Here is a 25115-nt window from a genome sequence, read left to right on the forward strand (position 1 = left end):
TGAGTCTCATAGCAAACGGTCTGAATACTTATGTAAATAAGGTATTTCTGTTTTTTATTTTAATTTAATTAGCAACAATTTCAACAAAAAAAAAACTGTTTTGTGTTGTCATTATGGGGTATTGTGTGTAGATTGATGAGGGAAAAAAACAATTTAATCAATTTTAGAATAAGGCTGTAACGTAACAAAATGTGGAAAAAGTCAAGGGGTCTGAACTTTCCAAATGCTCTGTACACCCCCAGGAAGAATATTACACTTTTAAAAAAAATTTCTGACAAGCGACCACTTAGATATGGTCATTTTCACATTTTCATAAATTCTTAGAATGTTTGGGAATTACATATACTAAGGCATTTGTGAAAATTCTCTAGCAATATAGAGTGGGAAAGGGGCCGTGCGTTTGGACAATTAATAAAACCGTATAAAAACAATCTGTTTTATCCAGGACCGGAGTCTACATACCGGTGCGCTATAGCCAATCAGAATACACCTGAATGGATTTCTGCAAATATGTAAACACCACGGGAGTCCTCTTACATTTGGGGACTTTACAGTCCTATTGATCGAACACCCATGAAAAGGTAGGCTCTCTCTCCCTCAGTTATGCACATCAAGAATCACAAGATAAACAACTAATGCTAGCCAGAGCAAGATGAGCTAAAATCTAACGAAGGAACATTAGACTGGCATTCTCTGCCTCTGACCCTACTACGGGGGCTGAGTCACTGGCATACTAGTGCTCTTCCATGCTGTCCCTAGGAGGGGTGCGTCACTTGAGTGGGTTGAGTCACTGACGTGATCTTCCTGTCCAGTTTTGCGCCCCCTCGGGCTTGTGCGGTGGAGGAGATTTTCTTTGGCTATACTCAGCCTTGCTCAGGGTAGTAAATTGGTGGTCTGTTGATATCCCTCTAGTAGTGTATGGGGTTTTATCCTGCCTGGTTGGCCCTGTCCGGGGGTATCGTCGGACGGGGCCACAGTGTCCTCGACACCCCCCCCCGTCTCAGCCTCTAGTATCTATGCTGCAATAGTCTATGTGCTGGGGGGCTAGGGTCAGTCTGTTATATCTGGTGTAATTCTCCTGTCTTATCTGGTGTCCTGTGTGAATTTAAGTATTCTCCCGCTAATTCTCTCTCTCCCTCTCACCCTCCCCTCCCGGAGGACCTGAGCTCTGGGACCATGCCTCAGGACTACCTGGCCTGATGACTCCTGGTTGTCCCCAGTCCACCTGGTCGTACTGCTGATCCAGTTTAAACTGTTCTGCCTGTGGCTATGGAACCCTGACCTATTCACCGGACGTGCTACCTGTTTTCGACTCTCTCTCTACCGCACTTGCTGTCTCGACCTCTGAATGCTCGGGTATGAAAAGCCAACTGACATTTACTCCTGAGGTACTGACCTGTTGCACCCTCTACAACCACTGTGATTATTATTTGACCCTGCTGGTCATCTATGAACGTTTGAACATCTTGAAGAACAATCTGGCCTTAATGGCCACGTACTCTTATAAGAGGACTGGCCACCCCTCAGAGCCTGGTTGCTCTCTAGGTTTCTTCCTAGGTTCCTGCGTTTCTAGGGAGTTTTTCCTAGCCACCGTGCTTCTACATCTGCATTGCTTGCTGTTTGGGCTTTAGGCTGGGTTTCTGTATAGCACTTTGTGACATCTGCTGATGTAAAAAAGGCTTTATAAAAACATTTGATTTGATTTGATCAACCCTCAAACATTTTTAGCTAGTTGGTCGTCAAAATTGCACTGATAAACGATGGGGAATTGTAGCTTCCTCGTCCATCTGCAGCTTGACTGCCAATACATGCTTGTCCCAACCAAGCACCCAAGCTAACTGGCTAAAGTTGGCTAGCTTGCTAGCTAGCTACTTCCAGACACAAATGAGAGAACACCTCACTCTGACCATTTTACTCGCCGTAGCAGAGCTGGTTAGGCTGTTAACATGTTATCTAGAGCATTCTTCACTAACTATTTATTTTTTTGCCTACGTTTACTGTGTTGCGCGTTCGTAAATTAATCAGTTGTTCTGTGCTCTGGCACACTCAGACGAGAGTGCTCTGAAATCGGAGTAGATAGCCAGAGTGAATTTGCGAACGCAAGAGATATGCTAACTGGATAACAGTTGTTCAAGTTCTTGCTAGCTAACCAAATGACACCTGCATCTCTAGCTGTGTATAGCCACTGAAAAATGATATGAGGGGAAAAGGTCAGTCACTCACCCACTCCTCCAATGGCATTACATGACATCCTCCTAGCAGCTATCTAGCTAGCTATCTAGCTAATGTTAGACTCTGTGTTTTCAGGTTGCTACATAAACAGGTACGCTAGCCTATTAGCCACGTTATAACTGATTTGTGATCATTGCCCTTGCTAGTTTGGTTGTATTGACATTCCCAGCCTTAGTTACATTCGTCAATTTTTGTCCAGAATATTGAGTCATTCAAGCTGAAACAGTGCATCCCGAATGGAGGCAGCAAACAATGTACCAGGCCAGCTGTGATTTACAACCTGATAGCAATATTTTTCGGACTACCAAGAAATGTATTGGTGAATTATATTAACCCGGGTCTGTAGTGGTCTGTAGTGACACCTCTAGCACTGCGATGCAGTGCCTTAGACCGCTGCGCCACTCGGGAGCCTCAAAACCACACTTTTTTAAATAGAAAAACAACAACAATTTGATGGTCTAAGTCCACAGCAATGCTTAAACCAAATCAATCTGATTGGGTGGGCCTGTCAGGGCCTGGCTCCCCAGTGGGTGGGCCTGTGTCCACCCAGGCCCACGCATGTCTACGCCCCGATGCAAACAGCACATGAAGACAATAGCACATCACAAATAGTCAACTAACCAACACTTCAGACTAAACTTTTTCAATACCTGGTTTGAATACCCATTGTTGCCTTAGTTAGCGTTTACTGATAGATATCATACGTTTAAACGTCTTTCCTACCCTACCGGCTACCGATGTCATTCTTCTGTGAGCTGCTCCATGCCAAAACCAGTTGAGCGTTGCACACTCTTGCTGCCTACAGATGTGTGCATGTTAATGTGTTTCAAGTGCTTTGCGATTGTGTAGGCTACTTTGTGCATGATTTCTCTATTGTACTACATAATTGCTAAGTCATATACCTCCACTACACTACTTTGATACGCATCAGTAGGGATTAAAAAGTGAGTATACGCAACACCCACTGAAAAATAAGTGGGTATACAGTTTATACCTGTGTAAACCCTTTTGTTTTACAAAAGTGCACTGGTATTAAGGTTGCTGTCCTTTCAGAATCACGAACCTGTCATTCACTGAAGGCCTATAGGTTCACCACTGCACAAACTTGTCTATAATACATAAGGCTGTTAAGATATTCATGTTTCAACAAAGGAGTGTATATATTTGGCCTGGCGAAGCGGTTTTATGAGCTGACTGAATGGAAACTGATAATTATGAGTTTTTTACTCTGCTGGGCTGGTCTCGGCAAGAAATTACGAGTCCTCACTGTCCATGACGAGTCAAGACAGAGTACAAATGTATGTGGTCTCGAGACCGGACTCGAGACCGAGACTGGTCTTGACTACTACAACACTGCTCTGTGGTAGTTAGTTAGCTAGCTAGCTAACAGTTACAGTGGGGGAAAAAAGTATTTAGTCAGCCACCAATTGTGCAAGTTCTCCCACTTAAAAAGATGAGAGAGGCCTGTAATTTTCATCATAGGTACACGTCAACTATGACAGACAAATTGAGGGAAAAAAATCCAGAAAATCACATTGTAGGATTTTTTATGAATTTATTTGCAAATTATGGTGGAAAATAAGTATTTGGTCACCTACAAACAAGCAAGATTTCTGGCTCTCACAGACCTGTAACTTCTTCTTTAAGAGGCTCCTCTGTCCTCCACTCGTTACCTGTATTAATGGCACCTGTTTGAACTTGTTATCAGTATAAAAGACACCTGTCCACAACCTCAAACAGTCACACTCCAAACTCCACTATGGCCAAGACCAAAGAGCTGTCAAAGGACACCAGAAACAAAATTGTAGACCTGCACCAGGCTGGGAAGACTGAATCTGCAATAGGTAAGCAGCTTGGTTTGAAGAAATCAACTGTGGGAGCAATTATTAGGAAATGGAAGACATACAAGACCACAGATAATCTCCCTCGATCTGGGGCTCCACGTAAGATCTCACCCCGTGGGGTCAAAATGATCACAAGAACGGTGAGCAAAAATCCCAGAACCACACGGGGGGACCTAGTGAATGACCTGCAGAGAGCTGGGACCAAAGTAACAAAGCCTACCATCAGTAACACGCTATGCCGCCAGGGACTCAAATCCTGCAGTGCCAGACGTGTCCCCCTGCTTAAGCCAGTACATGTCCAGGCCCGTCTGAAGTTTGCTAGAGTGCATTTGGATGATCCAGAAGAGGATTGGGAGAATGTCATATGGTCAGATGAAACCAAAATAGAACTTTTTGGTAAAAAATCAACTCGTCGTGTTTGGAGGACAAAGAATGCTGAGATGCATCCAAAGAACACCATACCTACTGTGAAGCATGGGGGTGGAAACATCATGCTTTGGGGCTGTTTTTCTGCAAAGGGACCAGGACGACTGATCCGTGTAAAGGAAAGAATGAATGGGGCCATGTACCGTGAGATTTTGAGTGAAAACCTCCTTCCATCAGCAAGGGCATTGAAGATGAAACGTGGCTGGGTCTTTCAGCATGACAATGATCCCAAACACACCGCCCGGGCAACGAAGGAGTGGCTTCGTAAGAAGCATTTCAAGGTCCTGGAGTGGCCTAGCCAGTCTCCAGATCTCAACCCCATAGAAAATCTTTGGAGGGAGTTGAAAGTCTGTGTTGCCCAGCGACAGCCCCAAAACATCACTGCTCTAGAGGAGATCTGCATGGAGGAATGGGCCAAAATACCAGCAACAGTGTGTGAAAACCTTGTGAAGACTTACAGAAAACGTTTGACCTGTGTCATTGCCAACAAAGTGTATATAACAAAGTATTGAGAAACTTTTATTATTGACCAAATACTTATTTTCCACCATAATTTGCAAATTAATTCATTAAAAATCCTACAATGTGATTTTCTGGATTTTTTTTTCTCATTTTGTCTGTCATAGTTGACGTGTACCTATGATGAAAATTACAGGCCTCTCTCATCTTTTTAAGTGGGAGAACTTGCACAATTGGTGGCTGACTAAATACTTTTTTCCCCCACTGTAGCTAACGTAACCTAACAAAGCTAATGTTAGCTTTCAAAGTACAAATCACATTGCCAGATAGCCGCTTGCTAATTACTTTGATATGCTTTTGTGGGGATCTATTTTCTTATAACTAGATGTGATGCTTAGCTTAGAAAGAATGCATTAATGATTAAACATAATAGGTTTGTATTGTACTGATATAAATTGTTTAACATAACAAGCTGTGATTCATGTGAGGAGCTGTTAGGGAGTAGGGGGAGATAAGGCTTGTGTCTCACATACACACTGCCTCTTTGTTAAACCGCGCTCAAGGACGTGTACTGCAAAAGTGCCGACTCTCTGGACAAGTTGTGATGATAACAACTTATGCCTGGCAACTGTGAAGCGCCAAGGGACTGGGACCAGCCTGTGCGCCAACGATAGGCTGAGTAAGTCTAAACCACGCTCAGTCTCTATTCTGATTGGCCAGCAGGGAGCGGGAACTATCTCTGTCAGAGTATTTAGGGAAGAACTTAGAACAATGGACCAGTTCTCTGAGTGCCCTGTGTGGTATTTCAGTGGACCCGTATATACGAACATCATATTTACCATTGAAGGTTTTGCATTAATTAAAATACTAGTCTATTATAGAAGACGTGTATTGACCTCTTTTTGTTCCTATACCAGATTTGAATTGACGCAACTTAACACTTTGGAATGTCTAGCCAGCGCATTATGAAAGCTAGCTATCTAGATTTTGGTTTAGATAAACAAATGTAGTTTGCTAGCTAGCTAGCTAGGTACCGTTAACTACCTTACCTCAGCTTGTCCTCTTTTCTGCTGCGCTAATGGCTGATCGGATGCCTTCCTCTGAAGTGAAGGGAAAAATCGATGGAATAGCATCACTTTTCAATGTTCAACGAAATGGCAACCCCATCAGTTGAGACTTCAGCTCCGTTTTGAAATCCTATGGCTGAAAGTGCTGACTAAAAACATAGACATTTTGATACACCTCCATGGGGCGGACATTCACATCCTGAAATCGCTATGAATTCTGGATATTGTGATTTGCTTACCACCAGGAAATGTAGCTGGCCCGTTTCTACCGGTAAGATACAGAAACGCTTGTATTTGCGTGTAGTTACATATTAATGGACATACAGTGGGGGAAAAAATTATTTAGTCAGCCACCAATTGTGCAAGTTCTCCCACTTAAAAAGATGAGAGAGGCCTGTAATTTTCATCATAGGTACACGTCAACTATGACAGACAAAATGAGGAAAGAAAATCCAGAAAATCACATTGTAGGATTTTTAATGAATTTATTTGCAAATTATGGTGTAATTCAAACCGAGCGCATTGAAATCTCGACTTTCGCACTTTGGGGGCGGAGCCTCCGGATTCTCATCAGATGAGTCTGCCACACAGATCAATGATAATTCCAAACACTCCAGGTCTAATGACGGGTCTCACTCCCCTCATGATCCACCGCCCAATAAACGCCATTGCTCATCCTTGCCTGGGCACAAATCTCGACGCACTGAGATGCGCAAGGAGATTAAGTCACTGGACAGTCGTATGGCAACCATTGAGTCTGCCCTTGAGCACATCCTGGCCAGGCTTCCACCGCTGGTACCAAACCCAACAGCTGAACGGAGCGTGGTTGTTAAATCGGATGACACTGACGTACTGTACACAAGAGCCTCCCACTCTTATGATACAGACTATTAGCACTCTAATGATGATGATGCTATGTACCACAGCTCTAGCATCGTTCAGTCCCAGCTTGCCATACTGGCAGTGAGGGTCGACCAGAAAACATCCTTGACTAAAATCTTTGAGAGGGCAAGCAGGAATTTAAATAAATTAGAAAAATATAAAATAATAAATTGTAAAGTGGTTGTCCCACTGGCTATCATAAGGTGAATGCACGAATTTGTAAGTCGCTCTGGATAAGAGTGTCTGCTAAATGACGTAAATGTAATGTAAATGAACCTCAATGTGGAGCATGCACCTAGTGCCATGGCGTCCACATCCAAGTTTAATTAATTCAGTTCTTCAAAGACTGAGACATCCATCCCGTTGTTCAAAGACTTTGTGTGTGAGATCCAATGCACTTGGAGCACGCCAAATGACAGAACCCCTGCCATTCCAAGCATATGCACTCCCTTAGCTACAGTTCATGGTGCAGATGAGAATGGTTTTGGCCATTTCGCCCGTATGGACAAATAATTTTCTTTGTTTGTTCTGTCTGCCTTTCTCCGTCACAGTTCAGGCCAAGAGCTGCTTAACAAACAATGCAGGGCATCTGATCGCTTCCTACGCAGGACACATGACAGCATCTGTTCAGCCTCTAGTCTTAGGAATTCAGCAGCAATACTGGCCTCTATCAGAAGGAGCTGCAGTCACACCTCTCCGCAAACTACGATGCTGGGACCATGAAAGAACTGTCTACAGTTGCAGACCTCCTCATCCAATGCCTTCAGATCAATGCTCAGATGGTTGGGAAATCATTGGCAACACTGTGTTGCACAGCACCACCTATGGTTAGCACAGTCCAAGCTCCCTGACAAAGAGAAGGTTCCACTCCTAGGTGTACCCATATCACCTGACCAGACATTTGGCCCAGCAGCGGCCCTACTCCAAGTGTCTGAGGACAGAAAAGCACAGATGGAGCTTCAGCGCCTCATTCCAAAGCGTAGAACGCATCAGCCAGCAAACCATTACTCCCGTCCCAGGGCCCCAACTGGGAAGCCAAGAAACCAGGCTCCGACTCAAACTGCACCTGCTCAGGAGTGGAGGAAGAGACACTCTCAGCCCTACCGAAGAGGTGGAGTGCAGCATTGCCCAAGAGGCAGAGGTGCATCATATGCAGGCCGTATCCCCTCTGCACCACAGCACGCAGATTCTCTAGCGCAACACCGTTTCCTCGAGCACCACCTTCCCGGCTGGAAAAGGTAAACGACCAACAAATGGGTACTACGCACTCTAACACGAGGCTACGGACTACAATTTTGTCAGCGACCCCCACGCTTCAGGGGTGTCATGAAAACAACAGCTTGCAACCCTACTCAAAAGGAGAAATGTCCTTACTCCTGGAAAAGCATGCATTTGAAGAGGTAGAACCAGCGCAACAAAACTGCAGGTTCTACTCTATTTTCTGGTGTCAAACATGGGCGGAGGCCTCCGTCCGATCCTGGACCTAAGGTGCTTGAATCGTCATCTTTCAGTACTTCCCTTCAAAATACTGACAATCAAAATCATCCTTCAGTCAGTACAACCAGGCGATTGGTTCACCACAGTGGACCTGAAATACGCATACTTTCATTTCCCCATTCTACCAGCACACAGAAAATATGAGATTTGCCTTTTGAAAAACGTGTTTTTGCATTTTGTGTTCTACCCTTCAGCCTTTTGCTCGCTCCTCGCACTTTCACAAAGTGCATAAGCGCAGCGCTACCTGCCCTTCGCCAAGCAGGGGCAGGGTCTTGAACTACTTAGACGATTGGCTCATATGTGCAGGGTCACAAAGCCAAGCTTTGGCACACACCTCCATGGTCTCACATCAACTCTCCGAGTTGGGAGTGTGACTAACAATAAACTTGGAAAAGAGTTCTCTGGTTCCCACTCAGTGTGTGCATTTCCTAGGCTTGACACTGAACACTCAAAGCATGTCAGCAACATTCTCTCCAGAAAGAGTGGTATCGTTGACAAATTGTCTTTCAATATTTAAACTGAGAAAACAGGTGACAGCACTAGATAGTCAGAGGCTCCTAGGCCTCCTTGCTGCTGCAGTTTGGCTTGCTCCACATGCGGCCAATACAGCGCTGGTACAACAGACACAATCTATGTCCCAGAAGGGACAAACACAAAAAACAATTTCAATGAGTTTCTGGAGAGCAATACAACGGTGGCGTCTAGCACTTCAAACTCCCAGTGGAGTTCTCCTAGGCACAATTCACAACCGGGTGACTTTGACCACAGACGCCTCCCTACAGGGATGGGGAGCAGTCTTGAACCAGTCCAGGGGTCCATGGTGTATGGTCAGCACCATGGACAACAGCTCACATCAACGTACTGGGCCTCAAGGCGGTTCACCTTGCACTTCGGCATTTCCTCTCAGTACTGAGAGGACAACATGTACTTATACAGACAGACCACACAACTGTGGTTGCACACATCAACCGCAGGGCAGATTGAGGTCAATAGCACTGCATCAGGTGTATTGCTCTCAGAGCAATACACCTGCCGGGGGTGGAGAATCAGCCAGCAGACCTTCTCTCCAGAGGAGGCCCTCTTCCCTCAGACTGGAGGATACATCCCACAGTAGTGAAGATGATCTGTTCACAATGCAGGAATCAACCCATTGTCCAAGGGTCCAGCAAGCCCACTGGGGGTCGACGCCCTATCACACAGATGGCCAAGGGGTCTGCTGTATGCATTTCCACCAATTCACTTGCTCCCTCAGGTCTTGAGGAAGATCCGTCTCGAAAGCACGTCAGTTCTACTTGTTTCTCCACATTGGCCACAGCATCACTGGTTTTCAGACCTTTTACAGCTGACAACCTCCCAACCATGTGAACCCCCTCTTTGAGCGGACCTCCTGTCACAAGCGAACGGCAAGCTTTGGCACCACAAACTCAGCATACTGAAGTTGTGGGTGTACCCCCTGAAAGTTACCGCCTTGTAGCTGCAGGGTTGCCCTCCTTGGTAATTGATACATTTCAGGCAGCCAGGGCATCCTCTATGCGAACGCTGTATTCCTACAAATGGAATGTGTTCAGGAAGTGGTGTGTCGACCATGCAGAATTACCATCTTCTTGCCCAAATTCTGTCATTTTTACTTTCCTCCAGGAGCATATGGCTGAAGGCAAGTCCCCATCTACATTGAAAGTGTATATGGCAGCCATCTCTATGGGTCATGACCAGATGGCGGGTGAATCACCAGGGGCACACCCTCTAGTATCGCAATTCATGAAAGGTGATCGCAGGCTACGGCCCCACCAAGGCTCCTTCAGTACCCTCATGGGAGTTAGATGTTGTCCTACGATCACTTATGAGCCCACCATTTGAGTCCCTGTCTTCACTTGAGCTATGTGAGCTCTCAGCCAAGACTGCCTTTCTATTGGCTATTGTTTCAGCCAAGCGTGTTAGAGAATTCCATGCGCTTTCTACCCCTCCTTCATGCCTCACGCAGAAGATGGATTTAATTCAGTGCTTCGGCCAAATCCAGCATTCTTACCTGAGGTGCTTTCGTCATCACATGCTAACCAGCCCTTAATCATAGTAGCATTTCACCTGCCTCCCCACTCCTCACAGGAGAGTCGTGAGTTGCATACATTTTCCCCGGTTAGGGCATAGAGTGCCTAACTTGCTGCAACAAGAACTGTTCATCAAAAAGAAAAGCTTTTTGTGTGTTATGGGGTGAACACCAAAGGTTGCGCTGTCTTGAAGCGGAGACTGGCACATTGGATTACCAATGCAGTGTCAAAATCATATGCTGCAGTAGGTAGACCAACTCCAGATGGCATGATAGCACACTCCACCGGGGGTATAATCACTTCAGAGGGGCCTCCCTGGACTCTATCTGCGCTGCTGCAAGCTGGGCAACATCCATGACTTTCATAAAGGTACTACAGACTCAATGTTATGTCCACACCATTTGCGGGGTCTGTGGTTCTGGACATGGCATGCTCTCTCAACCCAGATAAGTGATTGTACCGTGAACATTGTACATACTTACTTATCAACCATCTGTGAGATGGATGTTCTATACAGAGGCCTTCCACTGTCTGTGCTGTTGCACCCAATTAAAGCCTCTTGTTTTAAGTTCTAGCTTTCAGCTTGCCTGTGTATACGGTTGTATACCACAGTTTAAATTCTGTGTTACCCTGTTGGGTAATTAACGTGCATTCGGAAAGTACATATTTCAAAACCTGTTTTCGCTTTGTCATTACGGGGTATTGTGTGTAGATTGATGAGGGAAAAAAATTATTTATACATATTAGAATGAGGCTGTAAAGTAACAAAATGTGGAAAAAGGGAAGGGGTTTCCCTTTTTCCACATTTTGTTACGTTACAGCCTTATTCTAATATGGATTAAATAAAAACAGTTCCTCATCAATCTACACACAATAGCCCATAATGACAAGGTGAAAACAGGTTTTTAGAAATGTTTGCAAATGTATTAAAAATAAAAAACAGAAATACGTTATTTATATAAGTATTCAGACCCTTTGCTATGAGACTCAAAATTGAGCTCAGGTGCATCCTGTTTCCATTGATCATCCTTCAGATGTTTCTACAACTTGATTAGAGTCCACCTGTGGTACATTCAGTTGATTGGACATGATTTGGAAAGGCACACACCTGTCTATATAAGGTCCCACAGTTGATAGTGCATGTCAGAGCAAAAACCAAGCCATGAGGTCGAAGGAATTGTCTGTAGAGCTCCGAGACAGGATTGTGTCGAGGCACAGATCTGGGGAAGTAAAAAGCACATGACAGCCCACTTGGAGTTTGCCAAAAGGCATGTAAAGACTCTCAGACCATGAGAAACAAGATTTTCTGGTCTGATGAAACAGCGGCAGAGACTGGGAGACTAGTCAGGATAGAGGGAAAGATGAACGGAGGAAAGTACAGAGAGATCCTTGATGAAAACCTGCTCCAGAGCGCTCAGGAACTCAGACTGGGGAAAAGGTTCACCTTCCAACAGGACAACGACCCTAATCACAGAGCCAAGACAATGCAGGAGTGGCAGTCTCTGAATGTCCTTGAGTGGCCCAGCCAGAGCACGGACTTGAACCCGATCGAACATCTCTGGAGAGACCTGAAAATAGCTGTGCAGCGACGCTCCCCATCCAACCTGACAGAGCTTGAGAGGATCTGCAGAGAAGAATGGGAGAAACTCCCCAAATTCAGGTGTGCCAAGCTTGTAGCGTCATACACAAGAAGACTCGAGGCTGTAATTGCTGCCAAAGGTGCTTCAACAAAGTACTGAGTAAAGGGTCTGAATACTTATGTAAATGTGATACGTTTTTTATTGTAAATCAATTTACAAAGATTTCTAAAAACCAGTTTTTGCTTTTTCATTATGGTGTATTGTGTGTAGATTGATGAGGGGGAAAAAACAATTTAATCAACTTTAGAATAAGGCTGTAACATAACACAAAGGTCAAGTCTAAATACTTTCCGAATTCACTGTATATTCTATTGCATCCTGTGGTGGATACAAGGACGTCCCAGGGACTCATCTGGACGAAGTTAAATGGTGCGTTATCCCACTCTGTTGTCGACCTCTTTGGTACAGCCTCTCCCATAGGCCATTTGGCGACCGGTTAAGAAGATGAAAGAGAACGTTGGGTTACGGATGTAACCTTGGTTCTCTGAGTAGAGTAACGGGTCGCCAAGCTTTCATGTCGTTCCTCCACCTCCGTGGGGTTCGAGTGAAGTAATAGACAGTACGCCACACCTCGTCTTATAGTGACAGGTCACGTGGGTACAGTAAGGGTGTAGCGTGACTGTAAACATATTTGATATTAAGCATCTCAATCACATAGAGTGAAGGGGAAGGAGTTCCCATAGGTTGTTTGGCGACCTGTTACTCTACTCAGAGAACCAAGGTTACATCCGTAACCCAAGGTTTTGTCTCTTCTCTCCTTATGTCCGGTGTTAGATCTTTCCCGGGGAACAAATCCAATAACTAATATCCCTATAGGTGTAGGCTACATGTGGACATTGCACAAACATGGCCAGCTTGAGTGTAGATACATTTATCAACAAAAAAACATATTGACTTTACCAAGCAAATGAAAATAAGTTTTGTGTAGAGTACAACCACAGAACAAGGAACATAAAAATATTTGGTAGAACTTCAGCTGTCCCAGAACTAGCATGGCATTCTATTCTATTTCTATGGTCTATTCTAAGGCTTTGGCTGTCTAACCACACACTGACATACACAGCTCTCTGGGTGAGTCTCCAGTGGGTGATGAAGTCCCTTCCATCTATGTCATGTATTACAGGTTATGGATAGGTGCAGTCAGGTGGCAGGAGGGGTGGAATGCATGCCACTCCATCCTGGATATGACAGAGTTTGCCTTAATCCATGGGCAGAGTTCAATAAATACAAGCAGATGTGAGATGCAGGAAGATGGCACTCTTCTCATACCACTCTGAAGCTTTGAATCGGTCAGTAGTCTGCAGAGTAAAATGAGAAGAGTGCAATTACTGAACTTAGAGTTGAAGTCGGAAGTTTACATACACCTTAGCCAAACACAATTAAACTCAGTTTTTCAAAATTCCTGACATTTAATCCTAGTAAAAATTCCCTGTTTTAGGTCAGTTAGGATCACCACTTTATTTTAAGAATGTGAAATGGCAGAATAATAGTAGAGACAATGATTTATTTAAGCTTTTATTTATTTCCTCACATTTCCAGTGGGTCAGAAGTTTACATACACTCAATTAGTATTTGGTAGCATTGCCTTTAAATTGTTTAACTTGGGTCAAATGTTTCGGGTAGCCTTCCACAAGGTTCCGACAATAAGTTGGGTGAATTTTGGCCCATTCCTCTTGCCGAGCTGGTGTAACTGAGTCAGGTTTGTAGGCCTCCTTGCTCACACATGCTTTTTCAGTTCTGCCCACACATTCTCTATAGGATTGAGGTCAGGGCTTTTTGATGGCCACTCCAATACCTTGACTTGTTGTCCTTAAGCCATTTTGCCACAACTTTGGAAGTATGCTTGGCGTAATTGTCCATTTGGAAGACCCATTTGCGACCAAGCTTTAACTTCCTGACTGATGTCTTGAGATGTTGCTTCAATATATCCACATAATTTTCCTTCCTCATGATGCCATCTATTTTGTGAAGTGCACCAGTCCCTCCTGCAGCAAAGCACCCCCACAGCATGATGCTGCCACCCAAATGCTTCACGGTTGGGATGGTGTTCTTCGGCTTGCAAGCGACCCCCTTTTTCCTCCAAACATAACGATGGTCATTATGGCCAAACAGTTATATTTTTGTTTCATCAGACCAGAGGACATTTCTCCAAAAAGTACGAACTTTGTCCCCATGTGCAGTTGCAAACCGTAGTCTGGCTTTTTTATGGCGGTTTTAGAGCAGTGGCTTCTTCCTTGCTGAGCAGCCTTTCAGGTAATGTCGATATAGGACATGTTTTACTGTGGATATAGATCATTTTGTGCCGGTTTCCTCCAGCATCTTCACAAGGTCCTATGCTGTTGTTCTGGGATTGATTTGCACTTTTTGCAACAAAGTACGTTCATCTCTAGGAGACAGAACGCGTCTCCTTCTTGAGCGGTATGACGGCTGCGTGGTCCCATGGTGTTTATACTTGCGTACTATTGTTTGTATAGATGAACGTTGTACCTTCAGGCGTTTGGAAATTGCTCCCAAGGATGAACCAGACTTGTGGAGGTCTACAATTTTTTTTCTGAGGTCTTGGCTGATTTATTTTGATTTTCCCATGATGTCAAGCAGAGGCACTGAGTTTGAAGGTAGGCCTTGAAATACATCCACAGGTACACCTCCAATTGACTCAAATGAGGTCAATTAGCCTATCAGAAGCTTCTAAAGCCATGACATCATTTTCTGGAATTTTCAAAGCTGTTTAAAGGCACAGTCAACTTAGTGTATGTAAACTTCTGACCCACTGGAATTGTGATACAGTGAATTATAAGTGAAATAATCTGTCTGTGAACAATTGTTGGAAAATTACTTGTATCATGCACAAAGTAGATGTCCTAACCGACTTGCCAAAACTATAGTTTGTTAACAAGACATGCGTGGAGTGGTTGACAAACGAGTTTTAATGACTCCAACCTAAGTGTATGTAAACTTCCGACTTCAACTGTATGTAGATATTCTAAACAGAGTTTTGATAACTTTCAAGTGTAATAGTTCCATGTAGAATAAACCATCCTTCACATAATACTGTAGAAGCAGTGTTCTGCTAATATAACAATGTGCAAATATTACACTTGTCTTTCTTCTTATATTGTCATTCACAGCCGATACAGATACTCTACCTATCAGCATTTTGTCTGGTGGTACATGTTAGTCATCATCCCTTCGTATGGTGTCCCATATAAGACAGCTCCCTGACATGTTTGAAGAATACACAGTGATATTTTTATTGATGTGTCTTGTTATTTGTATAGTTTTGTGTAGTGTAGTATAGTATATTGTCCTATTCATAATATAGCATATGTATTAAAACCCAAGGGCAAGTTCTTGAATTGTAAATTGGAGGGATTATTGCTCATTGATGATATTGAAGCACTGCTTCCCTCTACTGGTTGTTGCGTTAACAGCATACAGGAGTGTATTAACCATGAACCAAATGGAAGCATATGGACTGAAACAGGGAGTTACCTACCTGAATTTGTCCAATAAGAAACTAGTTTTAATTGCAAACATGTTCTGTTTTAAAACGTTTTGCTACAGTGTGTACTAATGAATACACCCTGTCGTATGTGATGAAATTATACAAATAAAGATAAGACCTCTTAAGAGAATTACAGAAACCATCGTTTCTGAATAGATAAAGATTTTTAATCAACTTTTTCAATTCAACGGCAGTTGACATGATTGATTAGTTAAATGTTGGCAACATTATTTGCAATGCAGTATTTTCAATATATAACTTTTTATAAACATTTTTATACACAAGACACAGATTACTCTGGAAGTCCAGAGAGAACTTAACAAATAAAATAAAAATTGTTCCCTCATTATGTCGAGAATCACAACTTATTCGTTTCATGATCACAACGTAACAAAAGTTGTTTTGTCGAGATCACGAGATAATCAAAAGTACCACGCATCATCCATTCATTTGTTCAGATGCACGATAACCACTTAATCAAGGAGCCCTGTGGCTGCGTTGATTGCAATACGGGGCATTTAAGCCCTGAAAGATGCCTGACAGGCAGCACTGTCTCCCAGGCTACGTGTCGCCTCCAAGACAACAACCAATCGCATGCAAGGAACAACGCAGCTAACTTGGCTAGTCTTGTAAGCTAGCTAGTTAGCTAGGTAGTCTGAGGCTGCTATTGAATCTGATCAAGCTCTGGGGCTGAAATTGAATCTGATCAGCCTGTCAGGAATGGAGCTCACCCACTCTGTAAATGTAAATATTATCCATAAAACATGAAGTGTCCCTTATAATTATACGCATATCAGTTATGAAAGCTAACATAGATAACAAGCTAGCTAGCTAGCTAACAAGACTACCTAGCTAGCTCACTCACAAGACTAGCCAAGTTAACTGCGTTGTTGCTTGCATGCATGCACTGGCTGTGGTCTTGTGGGTGGCACACAGCCTGGGAGACATAACTGCCTGTCAGGCATCGTTCTGGGTTTAAATGCCGCAGTAGGGCTAAGATGCCAAAAGAGCTCTTAGCTCAAGGTAAGGGACATTTAGCTTGCTAACATTCTAACTTATAAACTGATAATGAGCTCCAAACACAAACTAATGCATGATGTTAGCATGAATTGTACCATCCCTTAGTGTAGCAATCAATACAAATATATGTGCTGAATCCACTATGGGCTCTGCAGCCTCAGCCATACTGGCAATCTATCATCATCAATCCGTCCACTCCTATTTATGGAGTTTATCTCGTGATCTCAACCAAACAACTTTTGTTATGTCGTGATCATGAGAAAATGATCTTGTGATCGTGATCATGAGATAGATAAATCAGTTGTGATCGACATAATGAGGGAATTCTTTTTGTATTAATATCACCTCTCTGGACTTCCGTACATTACATTTGAAAGGTCCCTTACTTTGTAGTATAAATGTGCAATTCAACCTTAGCGTTTGATGACAATTCTTAAACATTTCTCCACAATATGTTACCTTAAAAGCAAAGCAGAATTCATACAAGGTCATATCTACATCATCTCTAATTTTAGAAAACAGACCAATATTATAAAAGTGAAAAGTCTCTTTGATCATGATTTAGTAAGGCAAAACAGGTATCCACTGAGTATATCTAGTTTGTTTCAACATCCACTGCAGTACAAACTATTAAGAACAACCAAAAGCCTAAATAGTCCACACAAAGAAAAAGCCATATTGATATTCCAATATAGATATTAAATTAAAAAAGTGATATAAAAGAAGCGACATTGGCAAAAGCAATAGAATACAATGTATAAGTGCATTTACAAAAATATATTTCCTTGTGAAAAGTAAAGATGTGGAGTGCGAAAATCGATTAAAAGGAAGACTGAAGTTGTGGCACTGTGATGTGAGACAAAGTGGACGTTCCAGGTATTAGTTTTTTGCAGTCACGTTGGGCATCTCAGAATATTGCTATATCATATGAAGATGTGGTTCCTAGATGTTTAACAGCTCCCCAGGTGTTGTGAAATCTGATAATCTGTGCAGCGCGACTGCAATAAAGATGACCTGGAACGCCACCATACTCAATCTCATGGTTTTAGGTCAACATTCTTTGAAATTTGTTTTTAAAGGAGTGGGATCCCCCCCCCCCACTCTTTTCTCCCCTTACTCCCTCTCTCAGTGCCAGTCCTCGTCTTGTTCATCTTCTGCCTCTGAAGGCACACCCTCATCACTGACCTCATCCTGTTCTCCCTCTCCATTCCCACACCCGTTCCCATTCTGCATAACCTCTGCTGCCTCCTTGGCCCGTGCCTCGGCTGCCGCCGCCGCCAGGGTCGCCCGCTCCTCCTCCTCCTCTTTGAGTTTGAGCGCGGCGTCCTTCTTCTCCCGCTCAGCATGGCTCTTCATGTGGGCGCTGCGGCTCTTAACCTTGTAGAACACCCTGGAGGTCAAAGGTCAGATACATGAACAATAGAACCCAGAGAGCTATATGCACTACATATACACAAGTATGTGGACACCCCTTCAAATTAGTGATTCGGCTATTTCAGCCACACCCGTTGCTGACAGGTGTATAGAATCAAGCACACAGCCATGGAATCTCCATAGATAAACATTATCAGTAGAATGGCCTTACTGAAGAGCTCAGTGACTTTCAACGTGGCACTGTCATAGGATGCCACCTTTCCAACAAGTCAGGCTGTCAAATTTCTTCCCTGCTAGAGCAGCCCCGGTCAACTGTAAGTGCTGTTATTGTGAAGTGGAAATGTCTAGGAGCAACAACGGCTCAGCCGCGAAGTGGTAGGCTACACAAGCTCACAGAATGGGACCGCCGAGTGCTTAAGCGTGTAGCGCGTAAAAATAGTCTGTCCTCGGTTGTAACACTCACTATCCAGTTCCAAACTGCCCCCGGAAGCAACGTCAGCACAATAACTGTTCGTCGGGAGCTTCATGAAATGGGTTTCCATGGCCGAGCAGCCACACACAAGCCTAAGATCACCATGCTCAATGCCAAGCGTCAGCTGGAGTGGTGTAAAGCTCGCCACCATTGGACTCTGGAGCAGTGGAAATGTTTTTTCTGGACCGATGAATCACGCTTCACCATCTGGCTGTCCGACGGACAAATCTGGGTTTGGCGGATGCCAGGAGAACGCTACCATCCCCAATGCATAGTGCCAACGGTAAAGTTTGGTGGAGGAGGAATAATTGTCTGGGGCTGTTTTTCATGGTTCAGGCTAGGCCCCTTAGTTCCAGTGAAGGGAAATCTTAACACTACAGCATACAATGATATTCTTGACGATTCTGTGCTTCCAACTTTGTGGCAAGAGTTTGGGAAGGCCTTTCCTGTTTTAGCATGATAATGCCCCTGTGCACAGAGCGAGGTCCATACAGAAATGGTTTGCTGAGATCGGTGTGGAAGAACTTGACTGGCCTGCACAGAGCCCTGACCTCAACCCCATCAAACACCTTTGGGATGAATTGGAACTCCGACTGCGAGCCAGGCCTAATCGCCCAACATCAGTGCCCGACCTCACTAATGCTTGTGGCTGAATGGAATCAAGCCCCCGCAGCAATGTTCCAACATCTAGTGGAAAGCCTTCCCAGAAGAGTGGAGGCTGTTTTAGCAGCAAAGGGGGGACCAACTCCATATTAACGCCCATGATTTTGGAATGAGATGTTCGACGAGCAGGTGTCCACATACTTTTGGCACTATAGTTTTATATAGAGAGAGAGATATATATCGCTCGGATAAAATACAGGTGGGGTACCAGGCCATCGTGCTCTGCATCTCAGAAGATTGCTATAGCATATCAATATGGTTACTGAGACGTAAATTATTCTCCAGGTGTTGTAATAGGGATGGGCATTTGAAATGATTTCAGTCCCCTGTAGCTCAGTTGGTAGATCATGGCGCTTGCAACGCCAGGGTTGTGGGTTCGTTTCCCACAGGGGGCCAGTATGAAAATGTATGCACTCACTAACTGTAAGTCGCTCTGGATAAGAGCGTCTGCTAAATGACTAAAATGTAAAATGTGAATTTCAATGTTTGAAAAATAATATCATGAAATTATTTTGGATATCCATATGTTTTTATTTTGTATTCCTTCAATGGAGACTTGCTCACACGACTCGAGAGAGATGGTGACCTGCGCTCATAGCCGCGGGAAGTAGGTGTGCCAAGGGTGCTGCAGCACCCCCCTAAAAAATCTTAATATAAAACAAATATAAATAAATAATTTATAAAAATGTACAAAAGTAGTGCACTGGGCCTTTACTAGTCCTGTATTAGCTGCGGACCGATATATAAATCTGCCACTCCCGTAGGACAACAACAAGCTACCCATGTGAAACGTATGCAGGCTACCAGTGTGTCTTTTCTATGGGGTGCACTCATAAAAACTGTCATAAAACTATTGTTTTATTACAATTTCGATTTGTAGGCTATGTAGCAATGTCACATAGATAATTGTATTTACATGTTTGAGAAAGCCTTTTCAGTTAAAATATGCCTATATTTTCTAGTCTCAAAAATGTATACTCTCCAAAGTAATCAAAATACTAACGTCCCTTTGGATATTCAAATATTCCAATAACCGTGCACATCTGTCACGGACTCTGCCGAGGCTGCCCTTCCTCCTTGCTCGGGCAGGCTTCGGCGTTCGTCGTCACCGGAGTACTAGCTGCTGCCGATCTATGTTCTATGTTTCTATGTTCTACCTGTTGTTGTCTGATTGTTTCACACCTGTTTCCCATCTTGTAATTACTCCGTCACTATTTAACCCTGTGGCTCCCATTGTGCTCTGTGCGTGTTTGTTTATTGTTTCGTGTGTCGATGGTGAGCGGGTTTGTTCCTCCCTGTGTGGAGGTTTACTTGTTTCTTAACGTGTTCAGTAAAGTTACGTTTTCATTTAGTTCTGTGTCCTGCGCCTGACTTCGTCTACCGCATTACACTGACACCGTGACAGAAACACGCACCAATATGGAGTCAGCAGGAACAGCCGGATTTACCGAGACGATGGAGGAATGAGTCCAACGTCAAGAGACGATGATTCAGACTCTCGGTGCCACAATGGAACACGTGTTCCAGATGATAGAACGATTGGAGAGAGGTGGTATCCCTTCACCATTTCCAACCACTCAACCACCTACAACACTGGCTACCACATCGCCACCTGGGTCCAGTGGAATTCGGCTCTCGCTCCCGAGGGCATATGACGGTACACCTGCCGGGTGCCAGGGATTTCTCCTCCAGGTAGAGCTCTACCTGGCCACTATTCACCCGGCGCCCTCGAGATACGAGAGCGTGTCCGCCCTCATCTCCTGTCTATCGGGAAGGCGCTTGAGTGGGCCAACGCCGAGTGGGGAGGAATAGACTCGAGAACAGTCCGCTACGAGGATTTCACCCGCCGCTTCCGGGCGGTATTCGATCATCCACCTGAAGGGAGAGCGGCGGGAGAACGTCTCTTCCACCTACGACAGGAGATGAGGAGCGCGCAGGAGTTTGCGCTGGAGTTTAGAACTTTAGCAGCCAGCGCGGGATGGAATGAGAGGGCCCTGATCGACCACTATCGTTGCAGCTTAAGGGAGGACGTCCGTCGGGGAACTGGCCTGCAGGGACACCAATCTCAACCTGGACCAACTGGTGGACATGTCCATCAGGTTGGATAACCTGTTGGCAGCCCACGGACGTTCTGATGGGGGGCCGTCCATTCCATCCCCCAGCACCTCCGAGCCTACCCCCATGGAGCTCGGAGGTGCTGCGGTTAGGGAGACTGGGAGAGGGACCGTCTCCTGCACCAACTGTGGCCGCAGAGGACACACTGCTGGTCGGTGCTTGGGAGGGTTCTCAGGAGGTCGAGGCAGCAGGCAAAGCACTGGTCGACCGTCTCAGGTGAGTAGGCAGCCGACTAACCCAGAGCTCCCTGTTGCTAATATGTGTATTGATATTATGTTTTCAGAGTTTTCTCCCCATTCCCAGCATAAGGCGCTAGTAGATTCAGGCGCGGCTGGGAATTTTATTGATCGCCAGTATGCCCATAGTTTAGGGATTCCTACTGTGTCTGTTGATAAACCTTTCCCTGTGCATGCATTAGATAGTCGCCCGTTAGGGTCAGGCATAATCAGGGAGGTCACCGCTCCACTGCTGATGATGACGCAGGGGGGTCATGAGGAGAGGATTAGCCTCTATCTGATTGATTCTCCTGCGTATCCTGTGGTGTTGGGACTTCCCTGGTTAACCATTCATGACCCCACGATTTCATGGCAACAGAGGGCTCTCAAGGGATGGTCCGGTCAGTGTTCAAGGAGGTGTTTAGGAGTTTCCTTGGGGGCAACTACGGTGGAAAGTCCAAACCAGGTTTCCACTATGCACATTCCTTCCGAGTATGCCGATTTGGCTATCGCCTTCAGTAAAAGAGGGCGACTAAATTACCACCCCATCGTCCGGGGGATTCTGCGATAAATCTCCAGGTAGGAGCTGCACTTCCCCAGAGTCACGCGTATCCTTTGTCTCAGGAGGGGAAGGCGGCTATGGAGACACATGTCACCGAATCTCTGAGGCAGGGATACATTCGGCCATCCACTTCACCTGTCTCCTCGAGTTTCTTTTTTGTGAAGAAGAAAGATGGTGGGTTATGCCCGTGCATTGATTACCGTGGCCTAAATCAGATTACCATTTTTTAAAGTCATTTTAGTCATTTTTAGCAGACGCTCTTATTCAGAGCGACTTACAGTTAGTGAGTGCATACATAATTTTTTTATTTTTCATACTGGCCCCCCGTGGGAATCGAACCCACAACCCTGGCGTTGCAGACACCATGCTATATCAACTGAGCTACATCCCTGCAGGCCATTCCCTCCCCTACCCTGGACGACGCTGGGCCAATTGTGCGCCGCCCCATGGGTCTCCCGGTTGCGGCCGGCTACGACAGAGCCTGGATTCGAACCAGGATCTCTAGTGGCACAGCTAGCACTGCGATGCAGTGCCTTAGACCACTGCGCCACTCTGGAGATACCATCAAGTACAGCTATCCATTACCCCTGATAGCTAGTATGACGGAATCATTGCACGGGGCACGCTTCTTCACAAAATTGGATCTCAGGAGCGTGTACAACCTAGTGCGTATTCGGGAGGGAGATGAGTGGAGGACAGCATTTAGTACTCTGGACATTATGAGTCTCTGGTCATGCCATACGGGTTAATGAATGCTCCATCAGTTTTCCAATCATTTGTGGATGAGATTTTCAGGGACCTGCATGGACAAGGGGTAGTGGTGTATTGATGACATCCTTATATACTCCGCTACATGGGCCAAGCATGTGTTCCTGGTGCGTAAAGTGCTTGGACGACTGTTGGAGCATGACCTGTATGCTAAGGCAGAGAAATGCCTGTTCTTCCAGGAGTCCATCTCTTTCTTGGGGTACCACATGTCCGCGTCAGGGGTGTTGGATGGAGAGTGACCACATTTCGGCCGTGCGTAATTGGGCGACTCCAACCACGGTAAAGGAGGTGCAGCGATTTTTGGGTTTTGCCAATTACTACCGGAGATTTATCCGGGGCTTTGGTCAGGTAGCAGCTCCCATTACCTCGTTGCTGAAGGGGGGGCCGGTGCGTCTGCGGTGGTCAGCTGAGGTGGACAGGGCTTTTAGTCGTCTGAAGAACCTGTTTACCTCGGTTCCAGTGCTGGCTCATCCGGACCCCTCCTTAGCCTTCATGGTTGAGGTGGACGCGTCCGAGGCTGGAATAGGCACTGTACTGTCTCAGCGCTCTGGTACGCCACCTAAACTCCGCCCCTGTGCCTTCTTTTCGAAGAAGCTCAGCCCGGCGGAGCGCAACTATGATCTGGGAGACCGGGAGCTGTTGTCTGTGGTCGAAACTCTGAAAGCGTGGAGACATTGGCTTGAGGGGGCTAAACACCCTTTTCTCATTTTGACTGACCACCGCAATCTGGAGTACATCCGGGCAGCGAGGAGATTAAACCATCACCAGGCAAGGTGGTCCATGTTTCTCACCCGTTTTCTTTTCTCCCTTTCTTACAGGCCAGGTTCTCAGAACGCTAAGGCAGATGCTCTGTCCCGACTGTATGACACGGAGGAGAGTTCCGTGGAGCCCACTCCCATACTTCCGGCGTCGTGTCTGGTGGCACCGGTGATGTGGGAAGTTGATGCGGAGATCGAGCGGGCGTTGCGTAACGAACCCACTCCTCCCCAGTGTCCAGAGGGTCGTGTGTACGTACCGCTGGATGTCCGCGATCGTTTGATCTATTGGGCTCACACGTCACCCTCCTCTGGTCATCCTGGCATAGGTCGGACAGTGCACTGTCTTAGTGGGAAGTACTGGTGGCCCACCTTAGCTAAGGACGTGAGGGTTTATGTTTCCTCCTGCTCGGTGTGCGCCCAGTGTAAGGCTCCTAGACACCTGCCCAGAGGGAAATTGCAACCCCTACCCGTTCCACAACGACCATGGTCCCACCTATTGGTGGACTTCGTGACGGATCTTCCCCCCTCACAAGGGAACACCACGATCCTGGTCGTTGTGGATCGGTTTTCTAAGTCCTGTCGCCTCATTCCTCTGCCCGGCCTCCCTACGGCCCTACAGACTGCTGAGGCCCTATTTACACACGTCTTCCGGCACTACGGGGTACCTGAGGATATAGTGTCTGATCGGGGTTCCCAGTTCACCTCAAGGGTTTGGAGGGCGTTCATGGAACGTCTGGGAGTCTCGGTCTGTCAGACCTCAGGGTTTCACCCCGAGAGTAACGGGCAGGTGGAGAGAGTCAACCAGGAGGTGGGTAGGTTTCTGAGGTCGTATTGCCAGGACCAGCGGGGGGAGTGGTCGGTTTTCCTCCCCTGGGCAGAGATAGCCCAGAACTCCAGCCGCCACTCCTCCACTAACCTTTCTCCATTCGAATGTGTATTAGGTTATCAGCCGGTCATGGCACCTTGGCATCAGAGCCAGATCGAGGCACCTGCGGTGGACGAGTGGTGTCGGCGCTCGCAGGAGACCTGGACGCTGCTCATGTACGTCTGCAGCGGGCCATCAGGCGGCAAAAGGCGAGCGCCAACCGCCACTGCAGTGAGGACCGTGTCTGGCTCTCGACCCAAAACCTGCCCCTTCGCCTGCCCTGCCGGAAGCTGGGTCGGCGGTTTGTGGGGCCATTGAACGAGGTATGTTATAGGTTACAACTTCCTCCTAATTATTGTATTAACCCCTCGTTCCATGTGTCTCTCCTCAGGCCGGTGGTAGCTGGTCCACTCCAGGAGTCTGAGATACAGGAGGTTCCTCCGCCCCCACAGGACATCGAGGGGGCACCGGCGTACTCGGTTCGTTCCATATTGGATTCGAGGCGTCGGGTGGGGGACCTGCAGTATCTCGTGGAGTGGGAGGGGTACGGTCCGGAGGAACGGTGCTGGGTCCCCAGGAGGGACATCCTCGATCCCTCCATGTTGAGGGATTTCCACCGCAATCATCCGACTCGCCCCGCACCGCGTCCTCCTGGCCGTCCCCGAGGCCGGTGTCGGGGGGGGGGGAGTACTAGCTGCTGCCGATC

At 45.9% G+C, this 25115-nt stretch overlaps 1 protein-coding gene across 2 annotated transcripts in view; it reads right to left on the reverse strand.

Moving 5' to 3' along the window:
* Window positions 1-15742: 15742 nt before the first annotated feature.
* The window catches only part of LOC121549108 (mitotic deacetylase-associated SANT domain protein-like), a 30623-nt gene continuing 21250 nt past the window's right edge, over window positions 15743-25115 (reverse strand). For both annotated transcript variants that reach the window (XM_045210273.1, XM_045210272.1), the window contains exon 13: window positions 15743-18007. In XM_045210273.1, the coding sequence (XP_045066208.1) occupies window positions 17743-18007 (265 nt within the window). In that variant the 3' untranslated portion in view covers window positions 15743-17742. The remainder of the gene's footprint in view (window positions 18008-25115) is intronic.

This window comes from Coregonus clupeaformis, chromosome 33, assembly GCF_020615455.1.
Source record: "Coregonus clupeaformis isolate EN_2021a chromosome 33, ASM2061545v1, whole genome shotgun sequence".
NCBI classification, from domain to species: domain Eukaryota; kingdom Metazoa; phylum Chordata; class Actinopteri; order Salmoniformes; family Salmonidae; genus Coregonus; species Coregonus clupeaformis.